This window comes from Hypanus sabinus, chromosome 13 (genome assembly GCF_030144855.1).
Source record: "Hypanus sabinus isolate sHypSab1 chromosome 13, sHypSab1.hap1, whole genome shotgun sequence".
NCBI lineage: Eukaryota > Metazoa > Chordata > Chondrichthyes > Myliobatiformes > Dasyatidae > Hypanus > Hypanus sabinus.
Genome location: NC_082718.1, coordinates 71,567,068 through 71,592,212, shown reverse-complemented (window position 1 = coordinate 71,592,212; position 25,145 = coordinate 71,567,068). Strand labels below are relative to the sequence as shown.

The following is a 25,145-nucleotide window of genomic DNA, read 5'->3' as shown; positions in this document are numbered from 1 at the left end:
CCTCAGATTGCACCCAGCTATCAGGATTCACCTGCAGCCTCCTTAGACCCAGTTCTCAGCCACAGTCCTTGTTCAGCAGCCGGCCTCAACTTGCTTTTGTTCTCCCTGCCAACAGTGTACCTCAATGCCTGCTGGGCTTTGTGTTTCTGTTCTCTTTGTTTAGTGGCCCCTTCTTTGTCATCTATAATTAAACTTGTTTGCTGCTAAACTGTCTCTGCTGCTGTGCTTTTAGGTCAACCCTCTGCACTTCCAGACACCTAGATAGAGTGCACATAGAGGGGATGTTTCCTATAGTGGGGGAGGACACAACCTTGGAAAAGAGGGACATCAAATGCTTACTTAGAACAGAAATGAGGAATTTCTTTAGCCAAAGGGTGGTGAATCTGTGGAATTCATTGCCACGAATAGTTGTGGAGGCAAAGCCACTGGGTATATTTAACGCGAAGGCAGTTGATTAGTAAGGATGTGAAAGGCAGGAGAATGGAGTTGAGAGGAATAGTAAATATGCCATGATGAAATGGCTGAGCAGTGTGGATGGGTTGAATGGCTTGATTCTGCTCCTATGTTTAATGGCTGTGTGTTTGTTTTGGGCTGAAATGAAGTCTGTTTGCCCCCAAAAAATAATTGAATTTCCTCTTACCCTTTCGGAACGGTTTGAGCCCCAACTTCTAAATGATTTTCCATCTCTTAACTCTATTCTCTCAATATTCCTCCGATGATCAATGTAAAATCACTTCACCCAATAAACATTGTTACATTAACTACAAACGTTTGTAGTTAGGTCATGCAACACTGAAGAGCAAATCTTTGTTCCCCTAATAATAACAATGTGAGCAAAAACATTTTCAATAAAAGAGTTCATAGCTCAAGATGCTGCTCTTGGGAGAATTATGATGTCAGTAATTTTGGGACCTATCACAAAACCTTTCCTAACATATAAGTAACATTGCTAACATTGCATTTTAAGCTGGAGGAGATGTATAAGTTCTTCATTCTGCAAAAAGTACACTCAGTGGCCACGTTATTCTGTACAGGAGTGGGACCCAGTGTGGTCTTATGTCGCTGTAACCCAATCACTTTAAAATTTAACATGTGTGTCCAGAGGTGCTCTCCTGCTCACCACTGTTGTAATGTGTGAATTACACCTTCCTGTCAGCTTGAACCAGTCTGACCTTTCTCCTCTGACCTCTCTCATTAACAAGATGTTTTTGCTCACAGAATCAGAACTGGAATCTCGTTTATGAACACTGACAGACTGTATGTCATGAAATCTGTTGTTTTCTGGCTTCTGGCAGCAGTACAGTACCATACATAAAAGGTACTAGAAATCACGGCAAGAAATGTATTAGAAATATATAGTGCAAAACGAGATCAAAAATACTGAGGGAGTGTTCATGGGTTCATTGTCTGTTCAGATATGCGTGTGTCTTCAGGCTCCTGTATCTCTTCCCTGATGGTAGTAATGAGAAGAAAGCATGTCCTGGGTGATGAGGGCCCTCATTTCTGGGGCATCACTTTTTGAAGATATCCTCAGTGGAGGGCACAATAGACAGTGCAATACCCTCTCAGGCCTGCCAAATCTGTGCTCAAGTCTCTGGAGTAGAACTTAAAACCCAAATCTTATAACTTAGAGGCTGCAAACAGTGGATGATGGGACATTAGATCAGACACAACCCAGCATCACCTGGCCTGCAGAACATCAGTCCGAGCCGCAAGCAGGCACAGAGTTACTGATGAATGAAAGAAAAATCAAAGACAGATCTTCAAATTAATCTGAACCCTGCCTGTTACCTTGTGGAGTGAAGCTTTAACAACAGGTTAAGTGGAACTGAACAGAAGCAGGTTACATACTCAATGGGAGATAATATGCCTGAGAATTAACCAATGGCAGCTTTAATAGAAAAAGACTTACAGATTTGTTTTGATTATTTCATTTCTATCACGTTAGGAAACTGTGAGATTACAGCATTCTCACAGCAAGGTCTTTTAGAAGCCACACAACTGTTGGCTGTAATTGGAAAAAGGACGATCGAGCCTAATGCCGCAACTTTCTGTCGGTCACCCTGTAGACCAGGTACAGAGTCAGAACCACGTCTAACTTGAATAACATGAAATTTGTGGTATTTTAGAGACATAAAATATAAAATAAATAAATAGTTCAAAACAAAGAAATAAGAAGATAGTGTTCATGGATCATTCAGAAATCTGGTGGTAGAGGGGACGAAGCTGTTCCTGAATAATTAAGTGAGGGTCTTCAGGCTCCTGTACTCCTCCGTGATGAGAGTAGTGAGATGCAGCATAGTGGTTGGTGTGAAACCTTACAGCTCGAGGCGTTTTGGAGTTCAGAGTCCAATTCCGGCACAGTTCCGTAAGGAGTCTCTGTACATGTGAGTTTTCTCTGGGTCCTCTAGTTTCCTCCCACGGCCTAAGGACATACTGGGTAGGTTAATTGGTCATTGTAAATTGTTCCATGATTAGGTTAGGGTTACTCAGATTTGTTGGGGGGCTGCTGGGGGTGGGGAGGTGTTCAAAGTGTCGGAAGGGCCGACTTCATCATTGGGGGTTGACTGGAAGAGCCTACTCCACAATGGGAGGGAGGGGGTGACTGGAAGGGCCTAGCCACAATAAGGGTGGTGACTGGAAGGGCTTACACCACACTGTATCACTCAATAGATATATAGGAGGATATGTTGCGAAAGATGAGAGTCCTTAATGATGGATGCCACCTTCTTGAGGCATCACTTCACAAAGGTCTCTTCAGAGGGGAGAGTTGTGCCCTGGATGGAGCTGGCTGAGTCTACAATTGTCTACAGCCTTTGTTGGTCCATTCCAGTGGTGATGAAACCAGTCAGAATAGTTAATGTCCCCGTGCTTATGGGCTTCTCCCATGCACTCCCTCCAAGGCTTTTTGCTTACCTTTGCACATAGTCTACCAGCCCACGTCCTGGTATGAGTCAGCATGGGTCACATTGGTCTGTTTGTTTAGCTGAGGCTAATCACAGTTCTCATGGATTCTCACACAAAACACTGAAGGACAGAGGGTCGGGCAGATCTATTGGAGGACAGTGGCCTGTCAACACTTCAGTTCGAGACCCTTCACGTGATTAATTTCATCTGGATTGTCCATTCCCCTCAATAGGCCTGCCTGACCTGCTGAGTTCCTCTCATTGCTCAAATCTAGCATTCAGTGTGTGACTGCAAATCCCTACACTGCAGTATCTGGTACCTGCAGCCTTCATGAGTTTAGGCCATACACACCTGGGTGACAGACCAGCAATGACTCAATCCTGCTCCCCGGCATGTAACAGTGACTGAGGCTAGATTGATCCTGTGGATCACTGGCTCAGTATGATGGGCCATAGTCTCAAGCTACTGTAAGGGGGCAGCAAAGATGAGAAGGAATCTCTACAACCACAGGGTAGTCGATCTTTAGGAATCTCTGTCCAAATGGGTTGTGGAGGCTCAGTCAGTGAATATATTAAAGTTAGGTTTGTAAGTAAGGGCATGAAAGATAAAGATTAGCTTTATTTGTCACATGTACATTGGAACATTGAAATATACAGTGAAGTGTGTTGATTGCATCAGGTGAGATCAGGAAGGGTGGTGATTGGGGCAGCCGGCAAGTATCAGCACGCTCCCAGCACCAGCAGAGCATGTACACAGCTCACTAACTGTACACTAGCCGTACATGTTTGGACTCTGGGACGAAACCGAAGCACCCAAAGGAAACCCACACAGTCACAGGGAGAACATGCAAACTCGTTACAGACAGCGATGGGAAATGAACCCGGGTTGGGGACAGCCTCCGCTGCAAAGCATTACACTAACAGCTATGCTAAGGTGATATCGTTATGGTGGACAAATGGGGTGAGTGTCAATCAGTGTTAATGTAAAAGTGGTGTTGGATACGTGATTACAAAAGATTTATTTTAATTTCATTTAGAAATAGTGCACGATAACAAGTCCTTCTGGCCTAATGTGTCCACAACACCCAATTACACCCATTAATCCCTCAATGTGTCCACAACACACAATTACACCCATTAACCCCTCAACGTGTCCACGACACCCACTTACACCCATTAGCCCCTCAATGTGTCCATGACACCCAATTACACCCATTAACCCCTCAATGTCCACAACACCCAATTACACCCATTAACCCCCTCAACGTGTCCACAACACCCAATTACACCCATTAAACCTCTCGATGTGTCCACAACACCCAATTACACCCATTAACCTCCTCAATGTGTCCACAACACCCAATTACACCCATTAACCCCTCAACGTGTCCACAACATCCAATTACACACATTACCCTTTGTATGTCTTTGGAGCATGGGATGAAACTGGAGCACCCAGAGGAAACCCATGTAGTTACAAAGGGATGTACAAACTCTTAACAAACAGTGACATAATTGAACCCAGGTCATTGACACTGTAATAACATTCTACTAACAGCTACATTACAGTGCCACGCAAAGGGGCAAATTTAGACATATGGGTGAGATAAGGGCAAATGGAGCATGTGGAATAGCATGGAGCAAATGGGCTGAAAGGTCTGTTTCTGTGCTGCATGACTCTCTGATAAGTGCAGCAATATAGGATTGAGGTGAACGATCATCTGTCACAGCAAATATAGGGCAATTACATGGCTCTTCCAGTGCATGAGCCACAGATTTCCTTGACTCAAGGGAAGGGATTTGTCTAAGTTAGTCACAGTTAATACTCTGGAGCACATGTTAAACATGATCCTGATCAATAAAGAGCACCCTCACAGGAGCAGATGGCCTTATTCTGCCATTTCTCATGGTCATATGCCTAGATAATACTCTGGCACTGAATTTGGACCTACTCCTCCTTCTACTCCAGATGTACTTAGATGACTATCATGGGAAATTAAATTAACATTCACTGAACCGGTGCAGACTGCAACTAATTTCTCTCTTATTGTGATCAACTGCAGCCTGATGATAGCTATTGTAGACTGCAAGCATGCAGTGACTGTCTGTGGATAATTCCTGCCCAATGACAGAGTTATGACTGTCTATGGAAAATTCCTGCCCGGTGTGCAGAGTTATGACTGTCTGTGAAAAATTCTGCCTGGTGACAGAGTTATGAATGTCCGTGGAAAATTCCTGCCCGGTGTGTAGAGTTCTGACTGTCTATAGAAAATTCCTGGCCAGTGACAGGGTTATGACTGTCCGTGGAAACTTCTTGGCCAGTGACGAGTTATGACTGTCCGTGGAAAATTCCTGCCTGGTGTGCAGAGTTATGACAGGCTCTCACTGGTTGTTAACACTTCCCCATGAAAAGATTCAACCTGGCTTGGAGAGAATGGCTAAAAATATTAATGAAATCTAACCTTAATTTAACCTGTCAGATGTGATCATATGACTCTGAGACCATAAGACATAGGAGCAGAATTGGACCATTTGGCCCATTGTCTGCTTTCCCATTCCATCATGGCTCTATCCCTCTTCCATCCCTCTAAACCCAATTTTCCTGCCTTATTCCCATAACCTTTGACATCCAGACTAATTCAGAACTATTAACCGCCACTCTAAATACATTCAATGACTTTGCCTCCACAAACAAATGTGGCAATGAATTCCACAGATTGACCACCCTCTGACTAGAGAAATTCTTCCTCATCTCTATTCTAATTGGACATCCTTGTATTGTGAGGCTGTGCCTTCTGCTGTTAGAGTCCCCACTATAGGAAGCATCCCCTCCATAAGCCCCTCTCATTCTTTCAAATTCTGGTGTGATGGTCTGGCCTTTACAAGATACCTTTATATTTGAATAAATTCAGATAAAAGCTTTGAGTGGCTACAGAACTAACAAGTTCAAGTTGAAGTTTAATTGTCATTCAAACATACATGAATACTCATAAATACATCAAACAAAACAGTGATACTCCAGGGCCCAGGTGCGAAACACAGTACCAACAGTCACAAACAGCATGAGGTACACAATCCACATATAAGATGACAGTAAACATACAGTCACACAAAAGCATATTTAGCCCAAGTTTCTAAGTGACATGTCCTGTAGGTTGATGGAGCATGAATGTTGTCAGCAAGACAAGCTCTCAGTGGTCCATAGACAAACCTGTGCATGCACGTAATCTAGCTTATTTTCCACTGATCGAACACTAAAGGGTAACACCAACTCTGGCTTCTCCCCTCCTGCGCTTGAGGCCCAGTCTTCACTACAACCCAGGCCACGAGCTCCCCCACTGTTGTTCTCTCCAATAAACACATGAACCAGACTATAGAGTTCAACAGTGCAATATAGATCAAAGCGTATGAAAAGGCAGATGTCAAATTCTTTGAGCCTGCTATATGCTATTGATCAAGATCACACTTATCAATTGCTTTTGAACCATTGGGGATAACTCAAACATCCCTCTTCTGTGGAGTCAAGAATGCCAATGTCCCAGTTGCAGAACTGCAAAGCTGAAACTTGTCTACAGGAATCAGAATCAGGTTTATTCTCACTGGCATGTGATGTGAAATTTGTTAACTTAGCAGCAGCAGTTCAACGTAATACATAATCTAGCAGAAAGTGGAAAAAAAAATAAAATAACACATAATAATAAATAAACAAGTAAATCAATTACATATATTGAATAGATTTTTAAAAATGTGCAAAATACAGAAATACTGTATATTAAAAAATGTGAGGTAATGTCCAAAGCTTCAAAGTTCATTCAGGAATCAGATGGCAGAGGGGAAGAAGCAGTTCCTGAATCGCTGAGTGGGTGCCTTCAGGCTTCTGTATCTCCTACCTAATGGTAACAGTGAGTAAAGGGCCCGCCCTGGGTGCTGGAGGCCCTGAATAATGGACGTTGCCTTTCTGAGACACTGCTCCCTAAAGATACCCTGGGTACTTTGTAAGCTAGTGCCCAAGATGGAGCTGACTAGATTTACAACGTTCTGCAGCTTCTTTCAGTCCTGTGCAGTAGACCCTCCATACCAGACATTGATGCAGCCTGTCAGAATGCTCTCCACGGTACATCCACAGAAGTTTTTGAGTGTATTTGTTGACATGCCAAATCTCTTCAAATTCCTAATAAAGTATAGCCGCTCTCTTGCATTCTTTATGATTACATTAATATGTTGGGACCAGGTTAGTCCTCAGAGATCTTGACACCGAGGAACTTGAAGCTGCTATCTCTCTCCACTTCTGATCCCTCTATGAGGATTGGTGTTTGTTCCTTCCTCATACCCTCCCTGAAGTCTACAATCAGCTCTTTCATCTTACTGACACTGAGTGCCAGGTTGTTGCTGTGGCACCATTCTACTAGTTGGCATATGTCACTCCTGTACGCCCTCTAGTCACCACCTGAAATTCTACCAACAATGGTTGTATCGCCAGCAAATTTATAGATGGTATTTGAACTATGCCTAGCCATACAGTCATGTGTATACAGAGAGTAGAGCAGTGGGCTAAGCACACACCCTTGAGGTGTGCCAGTGTTGATCAACAGCAAGGAGGATATGTTATCACCAATCCGCACAGATTGTGGTCTTCCGGTTAGGAAGTCGAGGATCCAATTGCAGAGAGAGGTACAGAGGCCCAGGTTCTGCAACTTCTGAATCAGGATTGTGGGTATTAAATGTCATTGAGTTATTGTCATATCAAGTTATTGTCAAATTATTGTTAATGGAGTTATTGTCACATCAAGTTATAGTTAATTGGGTTATTGTTGAGATATTGTCAAGTTATTGTTAATCAAGTTATTGCCAAGTTATTGTTAATCAAGTTATTGCCAAGTTATTGTTAATTGAGTTGTTGTTATATCCACAGGTACAAGAATGCCCAGGTACAATGTAAAACCTGCTTACAGAACCAGCGAAGGCTCACTTTAGTACAATATGATCAAAGTGGCCATAGTGAGGTAATGATTAGGGCAGTGCAGGCCGGTTCAGGAAATGAATGGTTGAAGGGAAGTACCTGTTCCTGAACCTGATGGGGTAAGAATTCAAGCTTCTGTAACTGCTCCCTGATGGTAACTGCAAGAAGATGGCATGGTCCAGGTAGTAGGGATGTTGCCTTCTTGAGACAGTGCCTCCTGTAGATATTGCTAATGGTGGGATGGGATTGTGTCCATGATGTATTGGGTGGGATACACTACCAGTGGTAGGAGGGGGTATGCCCATGATGTATTGAGTGGATACACTACCAGTGATGGAAGGGGGGCTGTGCCTATGATGTATTGGGTGGGGTACACTACCAGTGGTGGGAGGGGGGCTGTGCCTGTGATGTATTGGGTGGGGTATACTACCAGTGGTGGGAGGGGGTATGCCCATGATGTATTGGGTGGGGTACACTACCAGTGGTGGGAGGGGGTATGCCCGTGATGTATTGGGTGGGGTACACTACCAGTGGTGGGAGGGGGTATGCCCGTGATGTATTGGGTGGGGTACACTACCAGTGGTGGGAGGGGGTATGCCCATGATGTATTGAGTGGATACACTACCAGTGATGGGAGGGGGGTTGTGCCTATGATGTATTGGGTGGGGTACACTACCAGTGGTGGGAGGGGGGCTGTGCCTGTGATGTATTGGGTGGGGTATACTACCAGTGGTGGGAGGGGGTATGCCCATGATGTATTGGGTGGGGTACACTACCAGTGGTGGGAGGGGGTATGCCCATGATGTATTGGGTGGTGTACACTACCAGTGGTGGGAGGGGGTATGCCCATGATGTATTGGGTGGGGTACACTACCAGTGGTGGGAGAGGGTATGCCCGTGATGTATTGGCTGGGGTACACTTCCAGTGGTGGGAGGGGGTATGCCCGTGATGTATTGGGTGGGGTACACTACCAGTGGTGGGAGGGGGTATGCCCATGATGTATTGAGTGGATACACTACCAGTGATGGGAGGGGGGTTGTGCCTATGATGTATTGGGTGGGGTACACTACCAGTGGTGGGAGGGGGGCTGTGCCTGTGATGTATTGGGTGGGGTATACTACCAGTGGTGGGAGGGGGTATGCCCATGATGTATTGGGTGGGGTACACTACCAGTGGTGGGAGGGGGTATGCCCATGATGTATTGGGTGGGGTACACTACCAGTGGTGGGAGGGGGTATGCCCATGATGTATTGGGTGGGGTACACTACCAGTGGTGGGAGAGGGTATGCCCGTGATGTATTGGGTGGGGTACACTACCAGTAGTGGGAGGGTTGTGTCCATGATGTATTGGGTTGGGTCCACTATTTTCTGCAGTTTCCTATGTTCCTGGGTGTTTGAATTGCCATACCACTCCATAATGCAGCCAGGCTGACACTTTGAAACAGTACATCTACAGGAGATTGGTAGAGCGTTCAGTGACAAAACAAACCTCCTAAGAAGGTTTTTGCACACTTTCCTTATTATTGCATCTGTGTGGTGGGCCCAGGACAGATCATCTGATATGTCACCCAGGAAATTAAATCTGCTGCCTCACTAATTTATATTTAATGTATGTCCATAAGACACAGGAGTAAAGTTGGGCCATTCAGCCCATTGAGTCTGCTCTGCCATTCCATCATGGCTGAGGTATTATCGCTTTCAACCCCATTCTCCTGACTTCCCCTCATAAACTTTGACTCTTACTAATCCAGAATATATCAACCACTTTAAATGTACTCAAACTTGATTTTCACATGCACAGACAGCAATGAATTCCACAGATTCACCACCCCTAGCTAAATGTATCAATGTTTTTACACATAAATGCTATGATGCATCTAACTGCAGTGTTTGAGTTTATCTCAATGTTAAATTTCAGGAGAAACAAGTAAATGTGCCAATTCAGCTTTATTGTACGATGAGGCAGAGATACAGTGAAAATCTTGTTTGATGAAACCTCATAAATTTGTCTAACTTATCTGTTTGTTATGGAGTGGTATGATTCATTTTGACTGTTTCTCTGGTTTGCCTTACCCCAGATGTTGGTCCACGGGAAGGCCTCGACCCCACCACCTTGACCCACCCGCTGGAGCTCGATCGAGCAGCTCAGGACGCTGAGGAGCGTCAGGCAAAGCAGGAGCCCGCAGACCCTGTAAGCGACAGCCCCCCTGAGCGCAGCCTGCAGAAGAAAAGCCAGCTGCGCCACCGGTTCCTGCTCCTTCCTTCTGCTATTCCTGGTGGACTTTCAGTGCAGCCACTCCCGCAGAGGCGGCAGCTGCCTTCCCCAAGGCAGGTGGAGGTCTTCCACAAGCACCTGAGCACCAGGGGCTTGCCGTCAGGAGTGCTCGGTGCTGAGCTGGGAATTCCACTTCCCTCATCACTGAAGGTTCTACCTCCTGATCCGACCCTTCATTCCTCCCCGGGGGCCCTTCAGGCAGTGAAAGGAAGGCCAAGAAGTGAGGGGGTTCTGCCAACCATCACAGAGAGAGCCAGTCACACCTCATCAGCGGTGCCAACTTCACAGACAGGCGAGAGCCAGGTGACCGCCCAACTCAGGCCCCCTACCACGGTTACAACCAAGCCAGACAGCAGTCAGCCTAGGACCCAGGCAAACCCTGGCCCCGGCAAGGACATCCCACTGGAGGACACGGCCACTCCCCTCGCTGACCAGCCGACAGCAACCCCAGCCATGGCTCTTCCTGGGAAGAGCTCCAAAGCAGCTGGGGTGGTGTCGACAATGGAAGGAAGCACAGAAGCAAGTACCAGCACAATGGTCACCACCACCGTGACCACCTCTCTGCCAACCACAGGTATCACCAGCATTTACATAGCATCTTTGATTTGGTAATGTGCACGAGACCTTCACTAGAGCCTATTGCAGGCAAAAAACAATTATAATTCCCAGTGGACATACCATAAGACCACATAAGGTATAGGAGCAGGATTGGGCCATTTGTCCCATTGATTCTGCTCTGCCATTTCATCATGGTTGATCCAATTTTCCTCTCAGCCCCAGTCTCCTGCCTTCTCCACATATCCCTTCATGCCCTGACCAATCAAGAATCTATCAACCTCTGCCTTAAACATACATAAAGACTTGGCCTCCACAGCTGCCTGTGGCAAAGAAATCCACAGATTCACCACTCTCTGGCTAAAGAAATTCCTCCTCATCTCGGTTTAAAAAGGACATTCCTCTATTCTGAGGCTGTGTCCTCTGATCTTAGACTCTCCCTCCCGAGGAATCATCCTCTTCACATCCACTCTATCAAGGCCTTCCGCCATTTTATAGGTTTCAATGAGGTCACACACCACCCCACCCCACACTCTTCTGAATTCCAGTGAATACAGGCCCAGAGCCTTCAAACTCTCTTTATATAACAAGACATTCAATCCTGGAATCACTTCATGAACCTCCTTTGAACCCTGTCCAGTTTCAGCACAAAGGGCCCAAACCTGCTCACAATACAAGTGAGGCCTCACCAATGTTTTATAAAGTTTCAGCGTTACATCCTTGCTTTTATATTTGAAATGAATGTAAACATTGCATTTGCCTTCCTCACCACAGACACAACCTGCCTTTGGGGAAACCTGCACAATAACTTCCAATTCACTTTGCACCCCAGTTTTTTGTATGTTCTCTCCATTTAGAAAATTGTCAACCTTTTTATTTCTCTGACCAAGATGCATGACCATACACTTCCTGACAATATTCCATCTTCCATTTCTTTGCCCAGTGTCCAAGTCTGTCTAAGTCTTTCTATTTCCTCGAAACTACCTGCCCCTCCACCTATCTTCATATTGTTTGCAAACTTTACAACAAAGCCATTAATTCCATCATACAAATCATTAACAAGTAATGTAAAAAGAATTGGTCCCAACACAGACCCCTGTGAAACACCATTAGTCACCAGCAGCCAGTCAGAAAAGGCTCCTGTTATTCCCACTCTTTGCCTCCTGTTAATTAGCCACTGCTTTATCCATGCTAGAATCTTTTCTGTAATACCATGTGCTCATAGTTAGTAGCACCTTGTCAAAGGCCTCTGAAAATCCAAGTACACAACATCAACTGATTCCCCTTTGTCTATCCTGTTTGTTATTTCTTCAAAGAATTCCAACAGATTTGTCAGGCAAGAGTTTTCCTTGAGGAAACCTTGTTAACTCTGGTCTATTTTATCGTATGCCTTCAAGTAACCTGAGTTCTCATCCTTAACAATCGACTCAACATCTTTCCAACCACTGAGGTCAGACTAGTGAATTGAGGACTGTATAAAAGCTAAGGAAAGGGTATATAAGGTAACAAAAGTGAGTGGGAAATTGGATGATTGGGAAGCTTTTAAAATCCAATAAAAGGCAACTAAAAAGCTATAAGAAGGGAAAAGATGAAAAATGAGGGCAAACTACCCAACAATATAAAGCAGGATACTAAAAGCTTTTTCAATTATCTAAAGAGTGACAGGGAGGTGGGAGTTGATATTGGACCACTGGAAAATGATGCTGATGAGGTAGTAATGGGGGACAAAGAAATGGCAGATGAACTTAATGGGTATTTTGCATCTGCCTTTACTGTGGAAGACACTAGTAGTGTGCCAGAGGTCCATGAGTGTTAGGGAGCAGCAGTGAATATCATTGCTATTACAAGATAAAATCTCATGGTGATACAGGAAAGATACTAGCATGGCAGTGAGTGGGAACAAAAGGGGCCTTTTCTGTTGGGATGCCGGTGACTAGTGGTGTCCCTCAGTGGAGAGTATTGGGACTGCTACTTTTCAAATTGTTTGTCAATGATTTGGATAGTAGAATTGATACAAAGATATGTAGAAGGGTAGGTAGTGCTGAGGAAGCAATACGATTGCAGCAGGACTTAAGAGTCGAAGAATGGGCAAAAATGTCAGAGATGGAATACTGTGGTGGAAAATGTATGGTAACTCATTTTGGTAAAAGAAACAATAGTATGGACTATTATGTAAATGGGGAGAAGGGTCAAACATCAAAGGTGCAGAGAGATTTGCGAGACCTCATGCAAGACTCCCATACGGTTAATTTACAGGTTGTCTGTGGTAAAGAAGGCAAATGTAATGCTGATGTTTATTTCAAAGGGGAATAGAATACAACAACATGGAGATAATGATGAGGCTTTATAAGACGCTAGTCAGGCTGCACTTGGAGTATTGTCAACTTCAATATTAAAATTGAAGGAACAAGTTGGTTAAGACTATGTCTTGACAGTATGACAAATACAACAAATGTCTGGTTAAGATTAGTGCATTATAATTTTTTACATCAATTATATGTTACACCACAAAAAGTAAATAAATTAAACCTAAATTTATCTGATCAATGTTTCCGATGTAATCAAGAAATTGGTACTTTTTTACACTCTACTTGGTCTTGTTTTAAAATTCAACCTTTTTCGACAAATTTAAGAATTTTATTGGAACAAATTATTGGAACACAACTTCCACATAATCCAACATTATTTTCACTAGGCGATATTGAAGGGATAAAACCAAAATCCAAACTGAATAAATATCAGAAAGAATTCATAAAAATTGCATTGGCAGTAGCCAAAAAGGCTATTGCAGTTACTTGGAAATCGGATTCATACTTAAGTATAGATCGTTGGAGGAATGAAATTTTTAGCTGCATTCCACTTGAAAAAATTACTTATAATTTAAGAGATAAATATGAAATATTTCTGAAAATTTGGTGCCCTTATTTACAAAAGATAGGATTAAGTATATAGGTGCTCCAAAGATAAAATTATTGGTTATCTGGGGAAAGAAATAAATATATATACTAAAGCTATTATGAACTCCATGGAGCATGTGGGGATCTTCCGATATCCAGGCATTCTTTCTTTCTTTCTTTTTTCTTCTCTCTTTTTTTTCTCTTTCTATAGGGATATGTTAGGGGGGAGGGGTTAAGGGGAGGGGGGAAAGGTTGATAATTTTTTTTTATAATTTTTTTCCTTCTGTAACCTATTTGAAAATTCAATAAAGAAAACTTATGAAAAAAACAGTTTTGGGCCCCATATCTCAGAAAGAATGTATTGTCATTGGAGAGAGTCCAGAGGAGGTTCACAAGGATAATTCTGGGAATGAATGGGGTTAACATATGAAGAGCATTTTGCAGCTGTGGGCCTGTACTGCCTGAAAAGAATTCAGGGGATCTCATTGAAACCTACTGAATGTTGAAAGGACTAGGTAGCGTGGATGTGGAGAGGATGTTTCCTGTGGTGGGGTATTCAGAACTACAGGGCACAGCCTCAGAATTGAGGGGTGACCTTTTAGAACAGAGGTAAGAGGGATTTTTTTTTTGCCAGAGAGTAGTGTATCTGTGGAGCGGTCTGCCACAGACTGCAGTGGAGGCCAAGTCCATGGGTATATTTAAGGCAGAAGTTGAAAGTTTTCTGATTGAAGGATATGGTGAGAAGACAGGTGTATGTGATTGAGTGGGATTCAGGATCAGCCATGATGGAATAGTGTAACAACTCGATGGGCTGAATGGCCTAATTCTGCTCTGATGTCCTGTCATCTTATGAACTAACTGGTCTATAGTTTCCTTTCTTATGCCTCTCTCTCTTCTTGAAGTATGGAGTGACATTTGCAATTTTCCAGTCTTTTGCAACCATTCCAGAATCTAGTGATTCTTGAAAGATCATTACTAATGCCTTCACAATCTCTTCAGTCACCTCTCTCAGAACCCTGGGATGTACACCATAAGACTGCAACATAAAGGACTTATGTCTGTCTTCTTGAAATTCTTCCTAACCTCCATTTTAAAAGGTTGCCCCTCAGTCTTGAGGCTATTCCCTCTAATTCTGGATACCCCCGACATTGAAAACATTCTCTCCATATCCACCCTATCTAGTCCTTTCAACATTCGGTAGGAATACCGTCAGGTCTCAGTGACCTATCTACCTTCAGACCTTTCAGGTTCCCAGGACCATTCTGCCTCACTACATTGCAGCCACTCCTGCAGAGAGAGCGGCTTCCTTCCCCAAGGCAGGTGGATGTCTTCTGCAAGCACCTGATCCCCAGGGGAGTGCTCGGTGACAAGCTGGTTCTCTCATTGCAAAGGGCTCCCCCCTAGACCTGACCCTTCATTCATCCTCAGTGGCTCTTCGGGCCATGAAAGGGAGGCCAGAGCACAATCTATTACAAGAGGTGGCCAAAGTCTAGCCATAGAGGTGGATCTCAATTGTAGCAGATCACACAGATGAGTACAAGGCTACAGTAACCATCCAATACGAACCCTTTGTCAGTCCTATTCTCCACTTTGATTAATAGACGTGCTTTGGGAATTCTATTGATCGAAGCATCGCTCAGATCTATTCCCATCATCAACGTTCTATTGTTCTACATGAGCTGTTAGATGTGACAGGACAGTTTCCAGTTGACTAAAATAAAGCAGACGCTGATGTATTCACTTACAGACCAATCATGGTATAATCTAATCCCAATATATTAATTCAATCAAGTTGATGAATAGCAAAGAAACAAACTGCTGGTGAAACTCCATGGGTCAAACAGCGTCTATGAAGCAAAGTGGAGGGTGGTCAATATTTCAGGTCAGGATACCAAACCAGGACTTGGTGTGATGAATGCAGAGGCTGGTAGGGTAGTAGGTGAGGACCATGAGACCATAAGACTGAGGAGCAGAATTAGGCCTTTTGGCCCACAGGGTACGAGGGGTGACTGATAAGTTCGTGGCCTAAGGTAGAAGGAATCAATTTTAGAAAACCTAGCACATTTAATTTCAACATAGTCCCCTCCTACATTTACACACTTAGTCCAGCGGTTGTGAAGCTTACGGATCTTGGACCTCCAGAAAGTGTCCACAGATGGGTGATTGATAAGTTTGTGGCCTAAGGTAGAAGGAGATGAGTTATACAGCTCTTGTTACATGCACATGCAGTTCAACTCTTTGAGTGATTATGCAGAAAGTTTGAAGTTAATAACTCATCTCCTTCAAACCAGCATCAAGCCGCTTTTAGGGAGGAAGCCCCTGTGGCCACATGGAGAACATGTAAACTCCACACAGATAGTGCTGGAGGAAAGGATTGTGACACTGGAGCAGGGATTCCCAACCTGGGGTCCACAGACACCTTGATTAATGGTAGGGGTCCATGGAATAGAAAAGGTTGGGAACCCCCTGCTCTGGAACTTCGAGGCAGAAGCACTACTCTCTGTGACACGAACCTCATGTTACTGAAAGTAGAAATGCTTTGGTTGTTCAAACTTTTGATCAGAAAGGATTTTGAGATATGCTTATGAAGGAATTTTCCAATTACAGCTCCATGCAGCATAACATTCTCAAGCTCTGAAGGATATATCGATTCCAGTGACTATCTTCCGCTGTCTGCCTACGGCTCTCTGCAGTGTACCGTTAATGTCACTGTCTTCATGGGATATGGAGTGGAACTGCAGGTAAGACTGGCCAGCACCCCTATTCTCTTTTATTTCTGCTGTTTATACACACACTGTGATTACCCTCCACTAGTGTGTGCAGAAACATTCCATAAGATTTGGATTTTCATTCTTTGTATTATAGACGTACAAAATTCAAATTCAGATTCATATATTTGCCAAATGTATATGTAGTCCCCTGGTAAGCTTTAGGCTCGCTCAGTTCGCTTCTGTCTAGGGGGAGCAGCCTTTGGCCCTGCCAAACTGGGTAATCAGCTTGTGTAGATGCTGTGTGATGTCCCCACCACGCCAAATAACAGGCAGTACACCATATGCGATTAAATGATTACTGTTATGAATGTACCACAGCTCTGAGGGGCCGAAGGGTGCGGGGTAGCCCCCTCCTTTGTGAGAATCGCAAGATCACTATTGAGTCAGTCCAGGAGACCCAGGAAATGAGAGAAAGACATGCAGAATTCACAAAGATTGGAATGTGACCTGGCCTCCGAGAGGCGGACCCATTGATACCGGCTATTGTCTCTTGGAGCCGGACTTGTGTATTCTGTATCCTGTACCCTGTAGGACGCATCGAAGCCCCAGGCAATGAACCAAGGGGGAGGTTGGTGGAGAGATTGCATCATCCAAACCTGATTGACATCTGAGACCCTTTGAGTCAGGATAAAAGAGGGTCTGTGGGAACAGCCCCTCAGACGCACCAGAAGAAATGCTAGTGATCCCGTAATAGCAAAAGCCGATGGGAAGGCCATGTGCGTCTGGTTCCATTTGCCCCGGAATCGGTGTGGCTTTACCACGGAAGAACGGTTTTTAGCTAACAACGGGGAAACCAACTCCCAACAACTCTCGAAGGATTGACATCATAAAAGGACTGGGCAAGTTTTAACCCGTCTTTCTCTCAAACCAAAACGCTGCACCTTGAATGACCTAAAGTGACTTTCATATTTCCATCGGACAATCCATTATCCCCTAGACAACGATAGGGCTATTTCTTATTGATTATCATTATACCCGCGCTTTTAGATTTAGTATTGACGACGTATATTATCTGCATGTTTGCATTGATATTATTTTGTGTATTTTTTATCAATAAATACTGTTAAAAATAGTACCATCAGACTTCAACGGACCTCTCTATCTTTGCTGGTAAGTGACCCAGTTACAGGGTACGTAACAACTTGGGATTCTCGTCTCGGGATTTGATACCAAATTGGAGGGCCAGTGAATCGGGCTTGTAAGTCCAAACTTGGATCTAATTATGCGGGTAGCCAGACGGGAAACCAGCAAAGATGGACATGGGTGAATTTATAGAAAACCCGACTCTGGAGGCACTAGAGGCAACCACCAAATCAGACTTGATAAATTTGGCGAAGGGGTTAAAACTCGCAGAGGTGAGGTTGTCAATGAAAAAACGGGAGGTGCGAAGGGCAATAACTCAGTATTATATTGGAAAGAATGTGTTTGCAGCTGAAGTATTGGAAAATATCCCTGAAAAGGTACCAGCTAGTGGGACGGCTCAGTTAGAGTTGGAGAAATTAAGGTTGGAACATGCAATTAAGGTAAAGCAGCTGGAAACAGCTGAGAAGGAGAATGAAAGAGCTGAGAGAGAGAGAGAGCATGCACTCCAGCTAAAGGAGTTAGAGGTGAAATGGGAGCAGGAAAGAGCTGAGAAACAAAGAGAGCATGAAATTCAGTTAAAACAGCTGGAAGCAGCTGAGAAAGAGAAAGAGAGAACCGAGAAGGAGAGAGTATGGGGAGGCAGAGAAACAAAGGAAACATGACTTGGAGATGGAGAAGTTAAGGCAAGGGCGAAGAGATCAAGGGTCAGACCGAGAGGAGTGGTTTAATGTTAGTCGAGAGTTGAGGTTTGTACCTCCGTTCAAGGAGACAGATGTTGATAGTTATTTCTTGCTTTTTGAAAAGGTGGCAGTGAATCAGAAGTGGCCCAGAGATCAGTGGGTGGCGCTGTTACAAAGTGTGTTAAAAGGAAAGGCACAGCGGGCATATATGGCGTTGTCCATGGAGGAGGAAGAGGAGTAGAGTTATGACAAAGTAAAGGCGGCCATTCTCCGGAGTTATGAGTTAGTACCTGAAGCGTATAGACAAAAGTTCAGAAATTTAAAGAAAGGGTGGAATCAGACGTATACTGAGTTTGCCTATGAGAAGGGTGTGCTCTTAGACCGTTGGTGCACAGCAGAGATAGTGGAAGAGGATTATTGGCGTCTCAGGGAGTTAATTCTGATTGAGGAATTTAAAGGTTGTGTTTCGGAGGATATCCGGATGTATTTGAATGAGAAGCCGAATAAGTCCATCTCAGAATTTGCTAGGTTCGCAGATGAATATGCCCTAACCCACAAGTCAAAGTTTTCCTGGAATAAAAGTTCCCAGAGAGACCGTGGGAATGAATGAGAAAGCCCGCCGGCTGAGGCAGAGGTCCCGCCGGGAGCTGGTCGTAAGGTTGAGGGGGAAAGGCCAGACGGCCAGAGATTTCTGGGCTTGACCTGTTTTAATTGTGGAAAGGGGGGGCATATTGCATCTAGGTGCTTTGCTCCGAGGAAAGAGACAGGAAAAGGGAAAGCAGCAGTCCCTATCGGATGTGCCGTGGTAATCAGTAAATTGACAAGAGAGCCCCGGGTAGACAGAGTACGAGAAGGGTCTGAGACTTGTATGTCAAACGGAACCGTGTCTGTGAGGGAGGGAGACACACCAGTTCCAATACGGATCTGGAGAGATACGGGGGCTGAGCTATCGTTGATCAGCAGTAAGGTACTAGATTTTGGTCACAAGACGGGAATGGTAGCTGTGAAAGGAATAGGAAAAGGGACGGAAATGGTGTCCTTGCGTAGGATCATTATGGATTGTGAGCTGGTGTCTGGACCACTTGAAATAGGGGTGTGATCAGAATTCCCGAGAACTGATGCAGACGTCCTTCTTGGCAACGATTTAGCAGGTGGTAAGGTCTGGACAGCAATGACACTGACAAGCCGGTCGGTGAGCGTTGTGGTCCCGCCCCTAGATTCCAAGATCTATCCCACATGCGCGGTCACTCGCAGCATGTCGAGAAAGGCAGCTGAGAAAGGGAGCAGTTTAAATCTGGCCAGTTTCGATTTGGCCGAGACGTTTTTACCGACCCTGTACCACGAGGGTTTAGAGGGTGGTAAAAGGAAGAGTAGTAAAGTGAAAAAGAGTAAGGGAGAGGAGGTAGACCTGCCCTTAGCGAGGAGAAAAGTTCAAGAGGCAGAAAATAAAGATGAGGAACAGACAGAGCTGTTAAAAGGTCCAGAGTTGGACATGGATGATCTGTCTGGTTAGGCAGAACTGTTTGAAGAAGTTGAAACTTCTAAAGGTGTTCCCGATAATGAAATGAGGGCAGCCCTAGCTGAAAGGGGTGCCCTTACCTTGAAGAAGTCTGCTGGGTTGGCAGATGAGGTTGTTTCAGCTCATGGGGTTGAGTTTACTCCGGAAGGGAGTTGCCCAGAGAGTAGCTGGGAGAATCAGGGGGATGTAGAATTTGGACCGGGTACGGGTATTGAAAGCCTGGAAGAGGCAAATATCCCGTTTGAGTGTGTCCAAGATGTGGATGCACGTGGTACTGAACCTAGTAATGGAACTCAGAAAAAGTCTGAGGTGTTTGATTCAGTTGAAAAAGGCCGTCCTTGTGGGTCAGGTAGACTTGGTTCAGTGAAGAAAGGGTTAACCTTGGTAATAGTGGGAAGTGAGAGTTCCCAGGTGATTGTGCTCGAAGGTGTGTTAAAAGTTAATGTGGAGATCAAAAGTGGGGAGATGAATATTATTATTGAAGGAAACGAGAAATATGTAGTTCTCAAATCGAATGAAAAAAATTTAAAGCCTGCGGATCGCTTACAGGTTGAGTTGGAAGATGACGGGGGCCCCCCGTGCTATTGTTATTCCAGAGTGTGGTGTGAAAAGGCAGAATTTGAAATGCTGCTTGAACAAAGAGTTCAAACTGAAAACTAATAGCCTGAAGGGTCCTGAAGAGAAAGTTCGCAACTTACGTAAAATTTAAGAATTGGGTGGAAATTCAGAAGATGGTCTAAGTTTGGGACACAATGTTGATAAAATAACTCCTATGAAAGAAGCGGGCGAAAGCCCATTTCACCAGGGTACCCAAGCTCCCCACATGGGAACTAACCGGAAAAGAGGCGAGGGTTAATGGGGACGCCACTTTTAAATAGCAAAAGCCGGTTTTACGGGATTTCGACAAAGCATGTGAATAATAAAGACAACCCCATGGAAGCCTGCCTGTTTGAAAGGAACAGAAAGATTAGTATGTGCATGAACTTTTGTAGTATACACATAAGCTAAGATCACAACTCCTTGGTTTTTGTTTGCTGAAGGAAAAAAATAAAAATAGGTGGTTATTAAATTGAAGTCTGATGCTACAAGACTTTAGTAAGGTACAAGATGTTAAGATATTAAAGGAAGTGACACTGTAATCGGTAACCATCTAGATACTAAATTGAATGTATAACTGTATTACTCTGTAGTGAAAAGAAAAACTTTTGTATTGTGTTAGATTCTAAAATCCTGTAAGACTCTGTACTACTTTGTTTTCACCGCTGGTGAAAACACTTTGAAGAAAGGGGGTGTTATGAATGTACCACATCTCTGAGGGGCCGAAGGGTGCGGGGTAGCCCCCTCCTTTGTGAGAATCGCAAGATCACTATTGAGTCAGTCCAGGAGACCCAGGAAATGAGAGAAAGACATGCAGAATTCACAAAGATTGGAATGTGACCTGGCCTCCGAGAGGCGGACCCATTGATACCGGCTATTGTCTCTTGGAGCCGGACTTGTGTATTGCATCCTGTACCCTGTAGGACGCATCGAAGCCCCAGGCAATGAACCAAGGGGGAGGTTGGTGGAGAGATTGCATCATCTCAACCTGATTGACATCTGAGACCCTGTGAGTCAGGATAAAAGAGGGTCTGTGGGAACAGCCCCTCAGACACACCAGAAGAAACGCTAGCGATCCCGTAATAGCAAAAGCCGACGGGAAGGCCACGTGCGTCCGTTTCCATTTGCCCCGGGATCGGTGTGTCTTTACCACGGAAGAATGGTTTTTAGCTAACAACGGGAAAACCAACTCCCAACGACTCTCGAAGGATTGACATCGTAAAAGGACTGGGCAAGTTTTAACCCGTCTTTCTCTCAAACCAAAACGCTGCAGCTTGAATGACCTAAAGTGACTTTCATATTTCCATCGGACAATCCATTATCCCCTAGACAATGATAGAGCTATTTCTTATTGATTATCATTATACCTGCACTTTTAGATTTAGTATTGACGACATATATTATCTGTATGTTTGCATTGATATTATTTTGTGTATTTTTATCAATAAATACTGTTAAAAATAGTACCATCAGACTTCAACGGACCTCTCTATCTTTGCTGGTAAGTGACCCAGTTACGGGGTATGTAATATTACACTTTATAGATCTTACTGGAACAATGTACTTAATAGAGATACAATATAAAAGGAAAAGTAAAAGGCGCCAAACTTATCAAAGTCCAACCACTTCGTGCACAAGCGTTGGAGCTCAGTTAACGAAGTTCTCTTGTCACCATTCGATCCCCTCAGACCTCCTCAACCCGCCGCCTGGGACCAACAACGGTGGTTGACGAGACGCTCCACACGAATCTGTCCTCGTCTCCTCTCTTCGTCAAAGACCCTTGGCGTCGGACTCCCGCTCAGGGTCCATTCCGTCGCCCAGCTTACAGCATTGCGTCTCCTCTCTCTATCCCCATCGCGCCTTCTCCCCAAAGCCTGTGAAACAATAGCTTACAGAGCCACAGGAAAGAAAAACATCTATCCCAATTGGTTAACAAATGAATACAATTCTCATTATCAGTAATTATAACCCAAACAAGCTGCAAGAGAAAAGCACTTTCTCAGCAGTTACCATAACAAATAAGCATTTTTATTTTTAACATAACAAAGAAGCCATTTTATTAGTCTTAGCAGTAACATAAAAGAAGAAATCCCTTACACTCTCCCCCCACCAAATTTAGTCTTGTCCTCATGACTTCCAAAGAGCTCCTGCAGACACAAAACCCAATCCAGGTACAAACAGTGACATTGCTCCTCAGCAGTTGACCTCAAGCCCTGTTCCTCAGGCGCTACATAGCCCAACCTATCTGGGAGTTTGCTAACCCTCCAAGACCTCTGTACCCCCTAACCTAAACCCTTCAGGCTCGGACTCAACTGGGGATACCTCGGGTCTGCTTGCCAACTTCTCTCTCATTCTCTCACTTATGCCCTCACTGCAACTGGGAGCCTCCTGTCCCGTGACCAGGGCCCCGCTTCTTTTCCTTCAGGGTCCTGCAGTAACCCAGGTTGTCCACAGCTAGCCCTCCCCACTACACCTGACTCAGTGGGAGAAAGGCCAAAGGTCTCTTCCTCAATCAAGGGGAAATTAACAAAAGGCAGCATGTACTACACATCCAGCACATCATCCTTCAAATCCGTATTCTTCCTCATTTCTGCGATCAGTAGCTGCTGTTTGATTTTCTCCAAACTGAAGCACTTGGTCTGGGCTGCCTCTGCAGCCTCTTCAGCCTCCTGCAATCGAGACGTCAGCTTCTTCTCTGACTCCTCCAACTCTCACCACAATCTCAGCAGTTCTGACTCACGCTTCATGTTCATCTCCATCTGGGACACAGTTACTCCACCAGCTTCTTGCACCCTGACCTGAAAAGCAGCAGTTAAAGATTGGTCAGCCTCCAGTTTAGTGTTCAGTAAACTTATCTCCAGCTTTTTCTTCCTAATGACTTCTTCCAGGTCAACTTTCAGGTTTTCCACTTCATTAATTCTTTGTCACCTGGGCTCCGGCACTCGCCTCACATCATAGTCACCCAAGGCGAATCCAAACCGTAGACGATCATCCACATACGCCAAAACTTCAAACACCTCCACATCCCCCATGGTCTTCCCCATGCCCCACAGGAAGGTTGCAAGGGCTCCAGATATGCCCTGTGGCATCTTCTTGGACCGGAAGAATCCTAGGGGACCTATAACGGCAGCCTTCTCCTTGTCGGCCTCACTCATTGGGATCTGGCAACATCCACTCCTCAGATCCAGCACCTTAAATCACTTTGCACCACTCAGACAGGCCATCACCTCTTCGGCCCTCAGGACCGTATTCTGGTCAATGACAGTGTGCCTGTTCAGAGTCCTATAATCCACACACACGCTGCTTACATCTTCCACGGCTGCAGGGGCCAGTTGCTACGACCTCTCTCTCTCACAGAGGTGTCTTCAGCAGTCAACTTCCCTCACTTGTGGTATTTCGGAGCGTCCACTACGAGGGTCTCACCCTCAGATACTTTGTCCAGGCTGTACCACCACCGGCTCTCGTTTAAATTCGGTACCGGCCCCATGCTACTACACCCGTCCTCACAAGCAGCTCGAAACACTGGGTGAACAGTCAATGCCTCCAAACAGCTCTCACCCGCCTCCTCCTTGCAGGCCCCCATGTGCCTCCTCACCAGTGGGGTGTTAGTCCCCTCCAGAATCAAAACGCTGCCCATCTCAACAGTGTCCGGACACATCAGCATTAACAATTCACGAACCTCAGTCGCCCCCACATTGGCCTCCAAGAATTCCAGTTTCACTGACCAATTACCATTGTCTGGATAATCATCGGCACTAGTACCCCAAATCTCCAGTGCCCTCAACGTTGTCAAGGGTAAATGCTTCAAATACCAGTTGTAAAACAAACTGAACAGCAACTTGGCCAGCTTTAGCGTGGCTTCAATCCATCCGTAACGACACCCGAGCGTGTGGTCCCTCTACGCCTTCAGGAATAGGGTCTGTTCCTTTTGGGAGTTCTGTGGTACATTGCTGGGAACATGCTCCCCCAGAGACCCCAAGCCGTTCCCCCACTGGGCCTCCTCTAATTTTCCTGACACCTCTCGGATCAGCTGAACAACTGAGGGAGGGGCTGATCCCCTTGACTGATCCCCCTGGCACCACAAACAATTTATGTGCCCCCCTAGCCAAAGAAGATACCCTGAAAACTTTCCACCAATCTCCTGCCACAGATATGGTAAGCCCTCCAGCTGTGGCATTTGACTTCCAGTCAAACCAAACGCATTTTCCACCGCTTTCCGATAATGGCAGCTGTCACTTTGAGGTAATTGGACCAGACAGTTCTAACAATGTCACCAACCCGCCTACTCAAACTTCCAACCAATCCCTGTCACTTTCCCTCAGCCAAGCACTGCCACTCACCCAACAACTGAGAGGTCCGCCCCTTTAGGGCTGGACATTATTCCAACAACCGGGCAGAGCCCACTGTAGCTGGAGCATTCCGACCAGTCTTTCCTCTCTCTCCTAACCGTATGGACAGCCCATAGTCCCACCACCATTTCGTCAGCGCTAGTCTAAACTCGAACAACGACCTCCGGGGTACCAACAGCCACCCCACCCAACACGCATGCAGTGATAACCAGCAATCCCACAGAGGCACACCAGCTTTCTGTCCCTGCAGATCTTACTGGAACTATGTACTTAATAGAGATACAATATAAAAGGAAAAGTAAAGGCGCCAAACTTATCAAAGTTCAAATACTTCACGCACAACCGTTGGAGCTCAGTTAACGAAGTCTTCTTGCCACCATTCGATCCCCTCAGACCTCCTCGATCCGCCACCTGGGACCAGCAATGGTGGTCGACCAGACGCTCCACACGATCTGTCCTTGTCTCCTCACCTCGCCAAAGACCCTGGGCCTCGGGGTCTGTTCTGTCATCCAGCTTACAGCATTGCATCTCCTCTCTCTATCCCCATCACGC

The 25,145-nt window shown here is 45.1% G+C and overlaps 1 protein-coding gene across 1 annotated transcript in view; it reads left to right on the top strand.

Annotated features, from left to right (window-relative positions):
- The first annotated feature begins 3,862 nt into the window (after positions 1-3,862).
- LOC132403375 (seizure 6-like protein) overlaps positions 3,863-25,145 on the top strand; it is a 189,290-nt gene continuing 168,007 nt past the window's right edge. Inside the window, exons 1-4 of the mRNA XM_059986792.1 lie at positions 3,863-3,867; positions 7,819-7,904; positions 9,946-10,716; positions 16,202-16,335. Coding sequence (XP_059842775.1) covers positions 3,863-3,867; positions 7,819-7,904; positions 9,946-10,716; positions 16,202-16,335 — 996 coding nt within the window. The remainder of the gene's footprint in view (positions 3,868-7,818; positions 7,905-9,945; positions 10,717-16,201; positions 16,336-25,145) is intronic.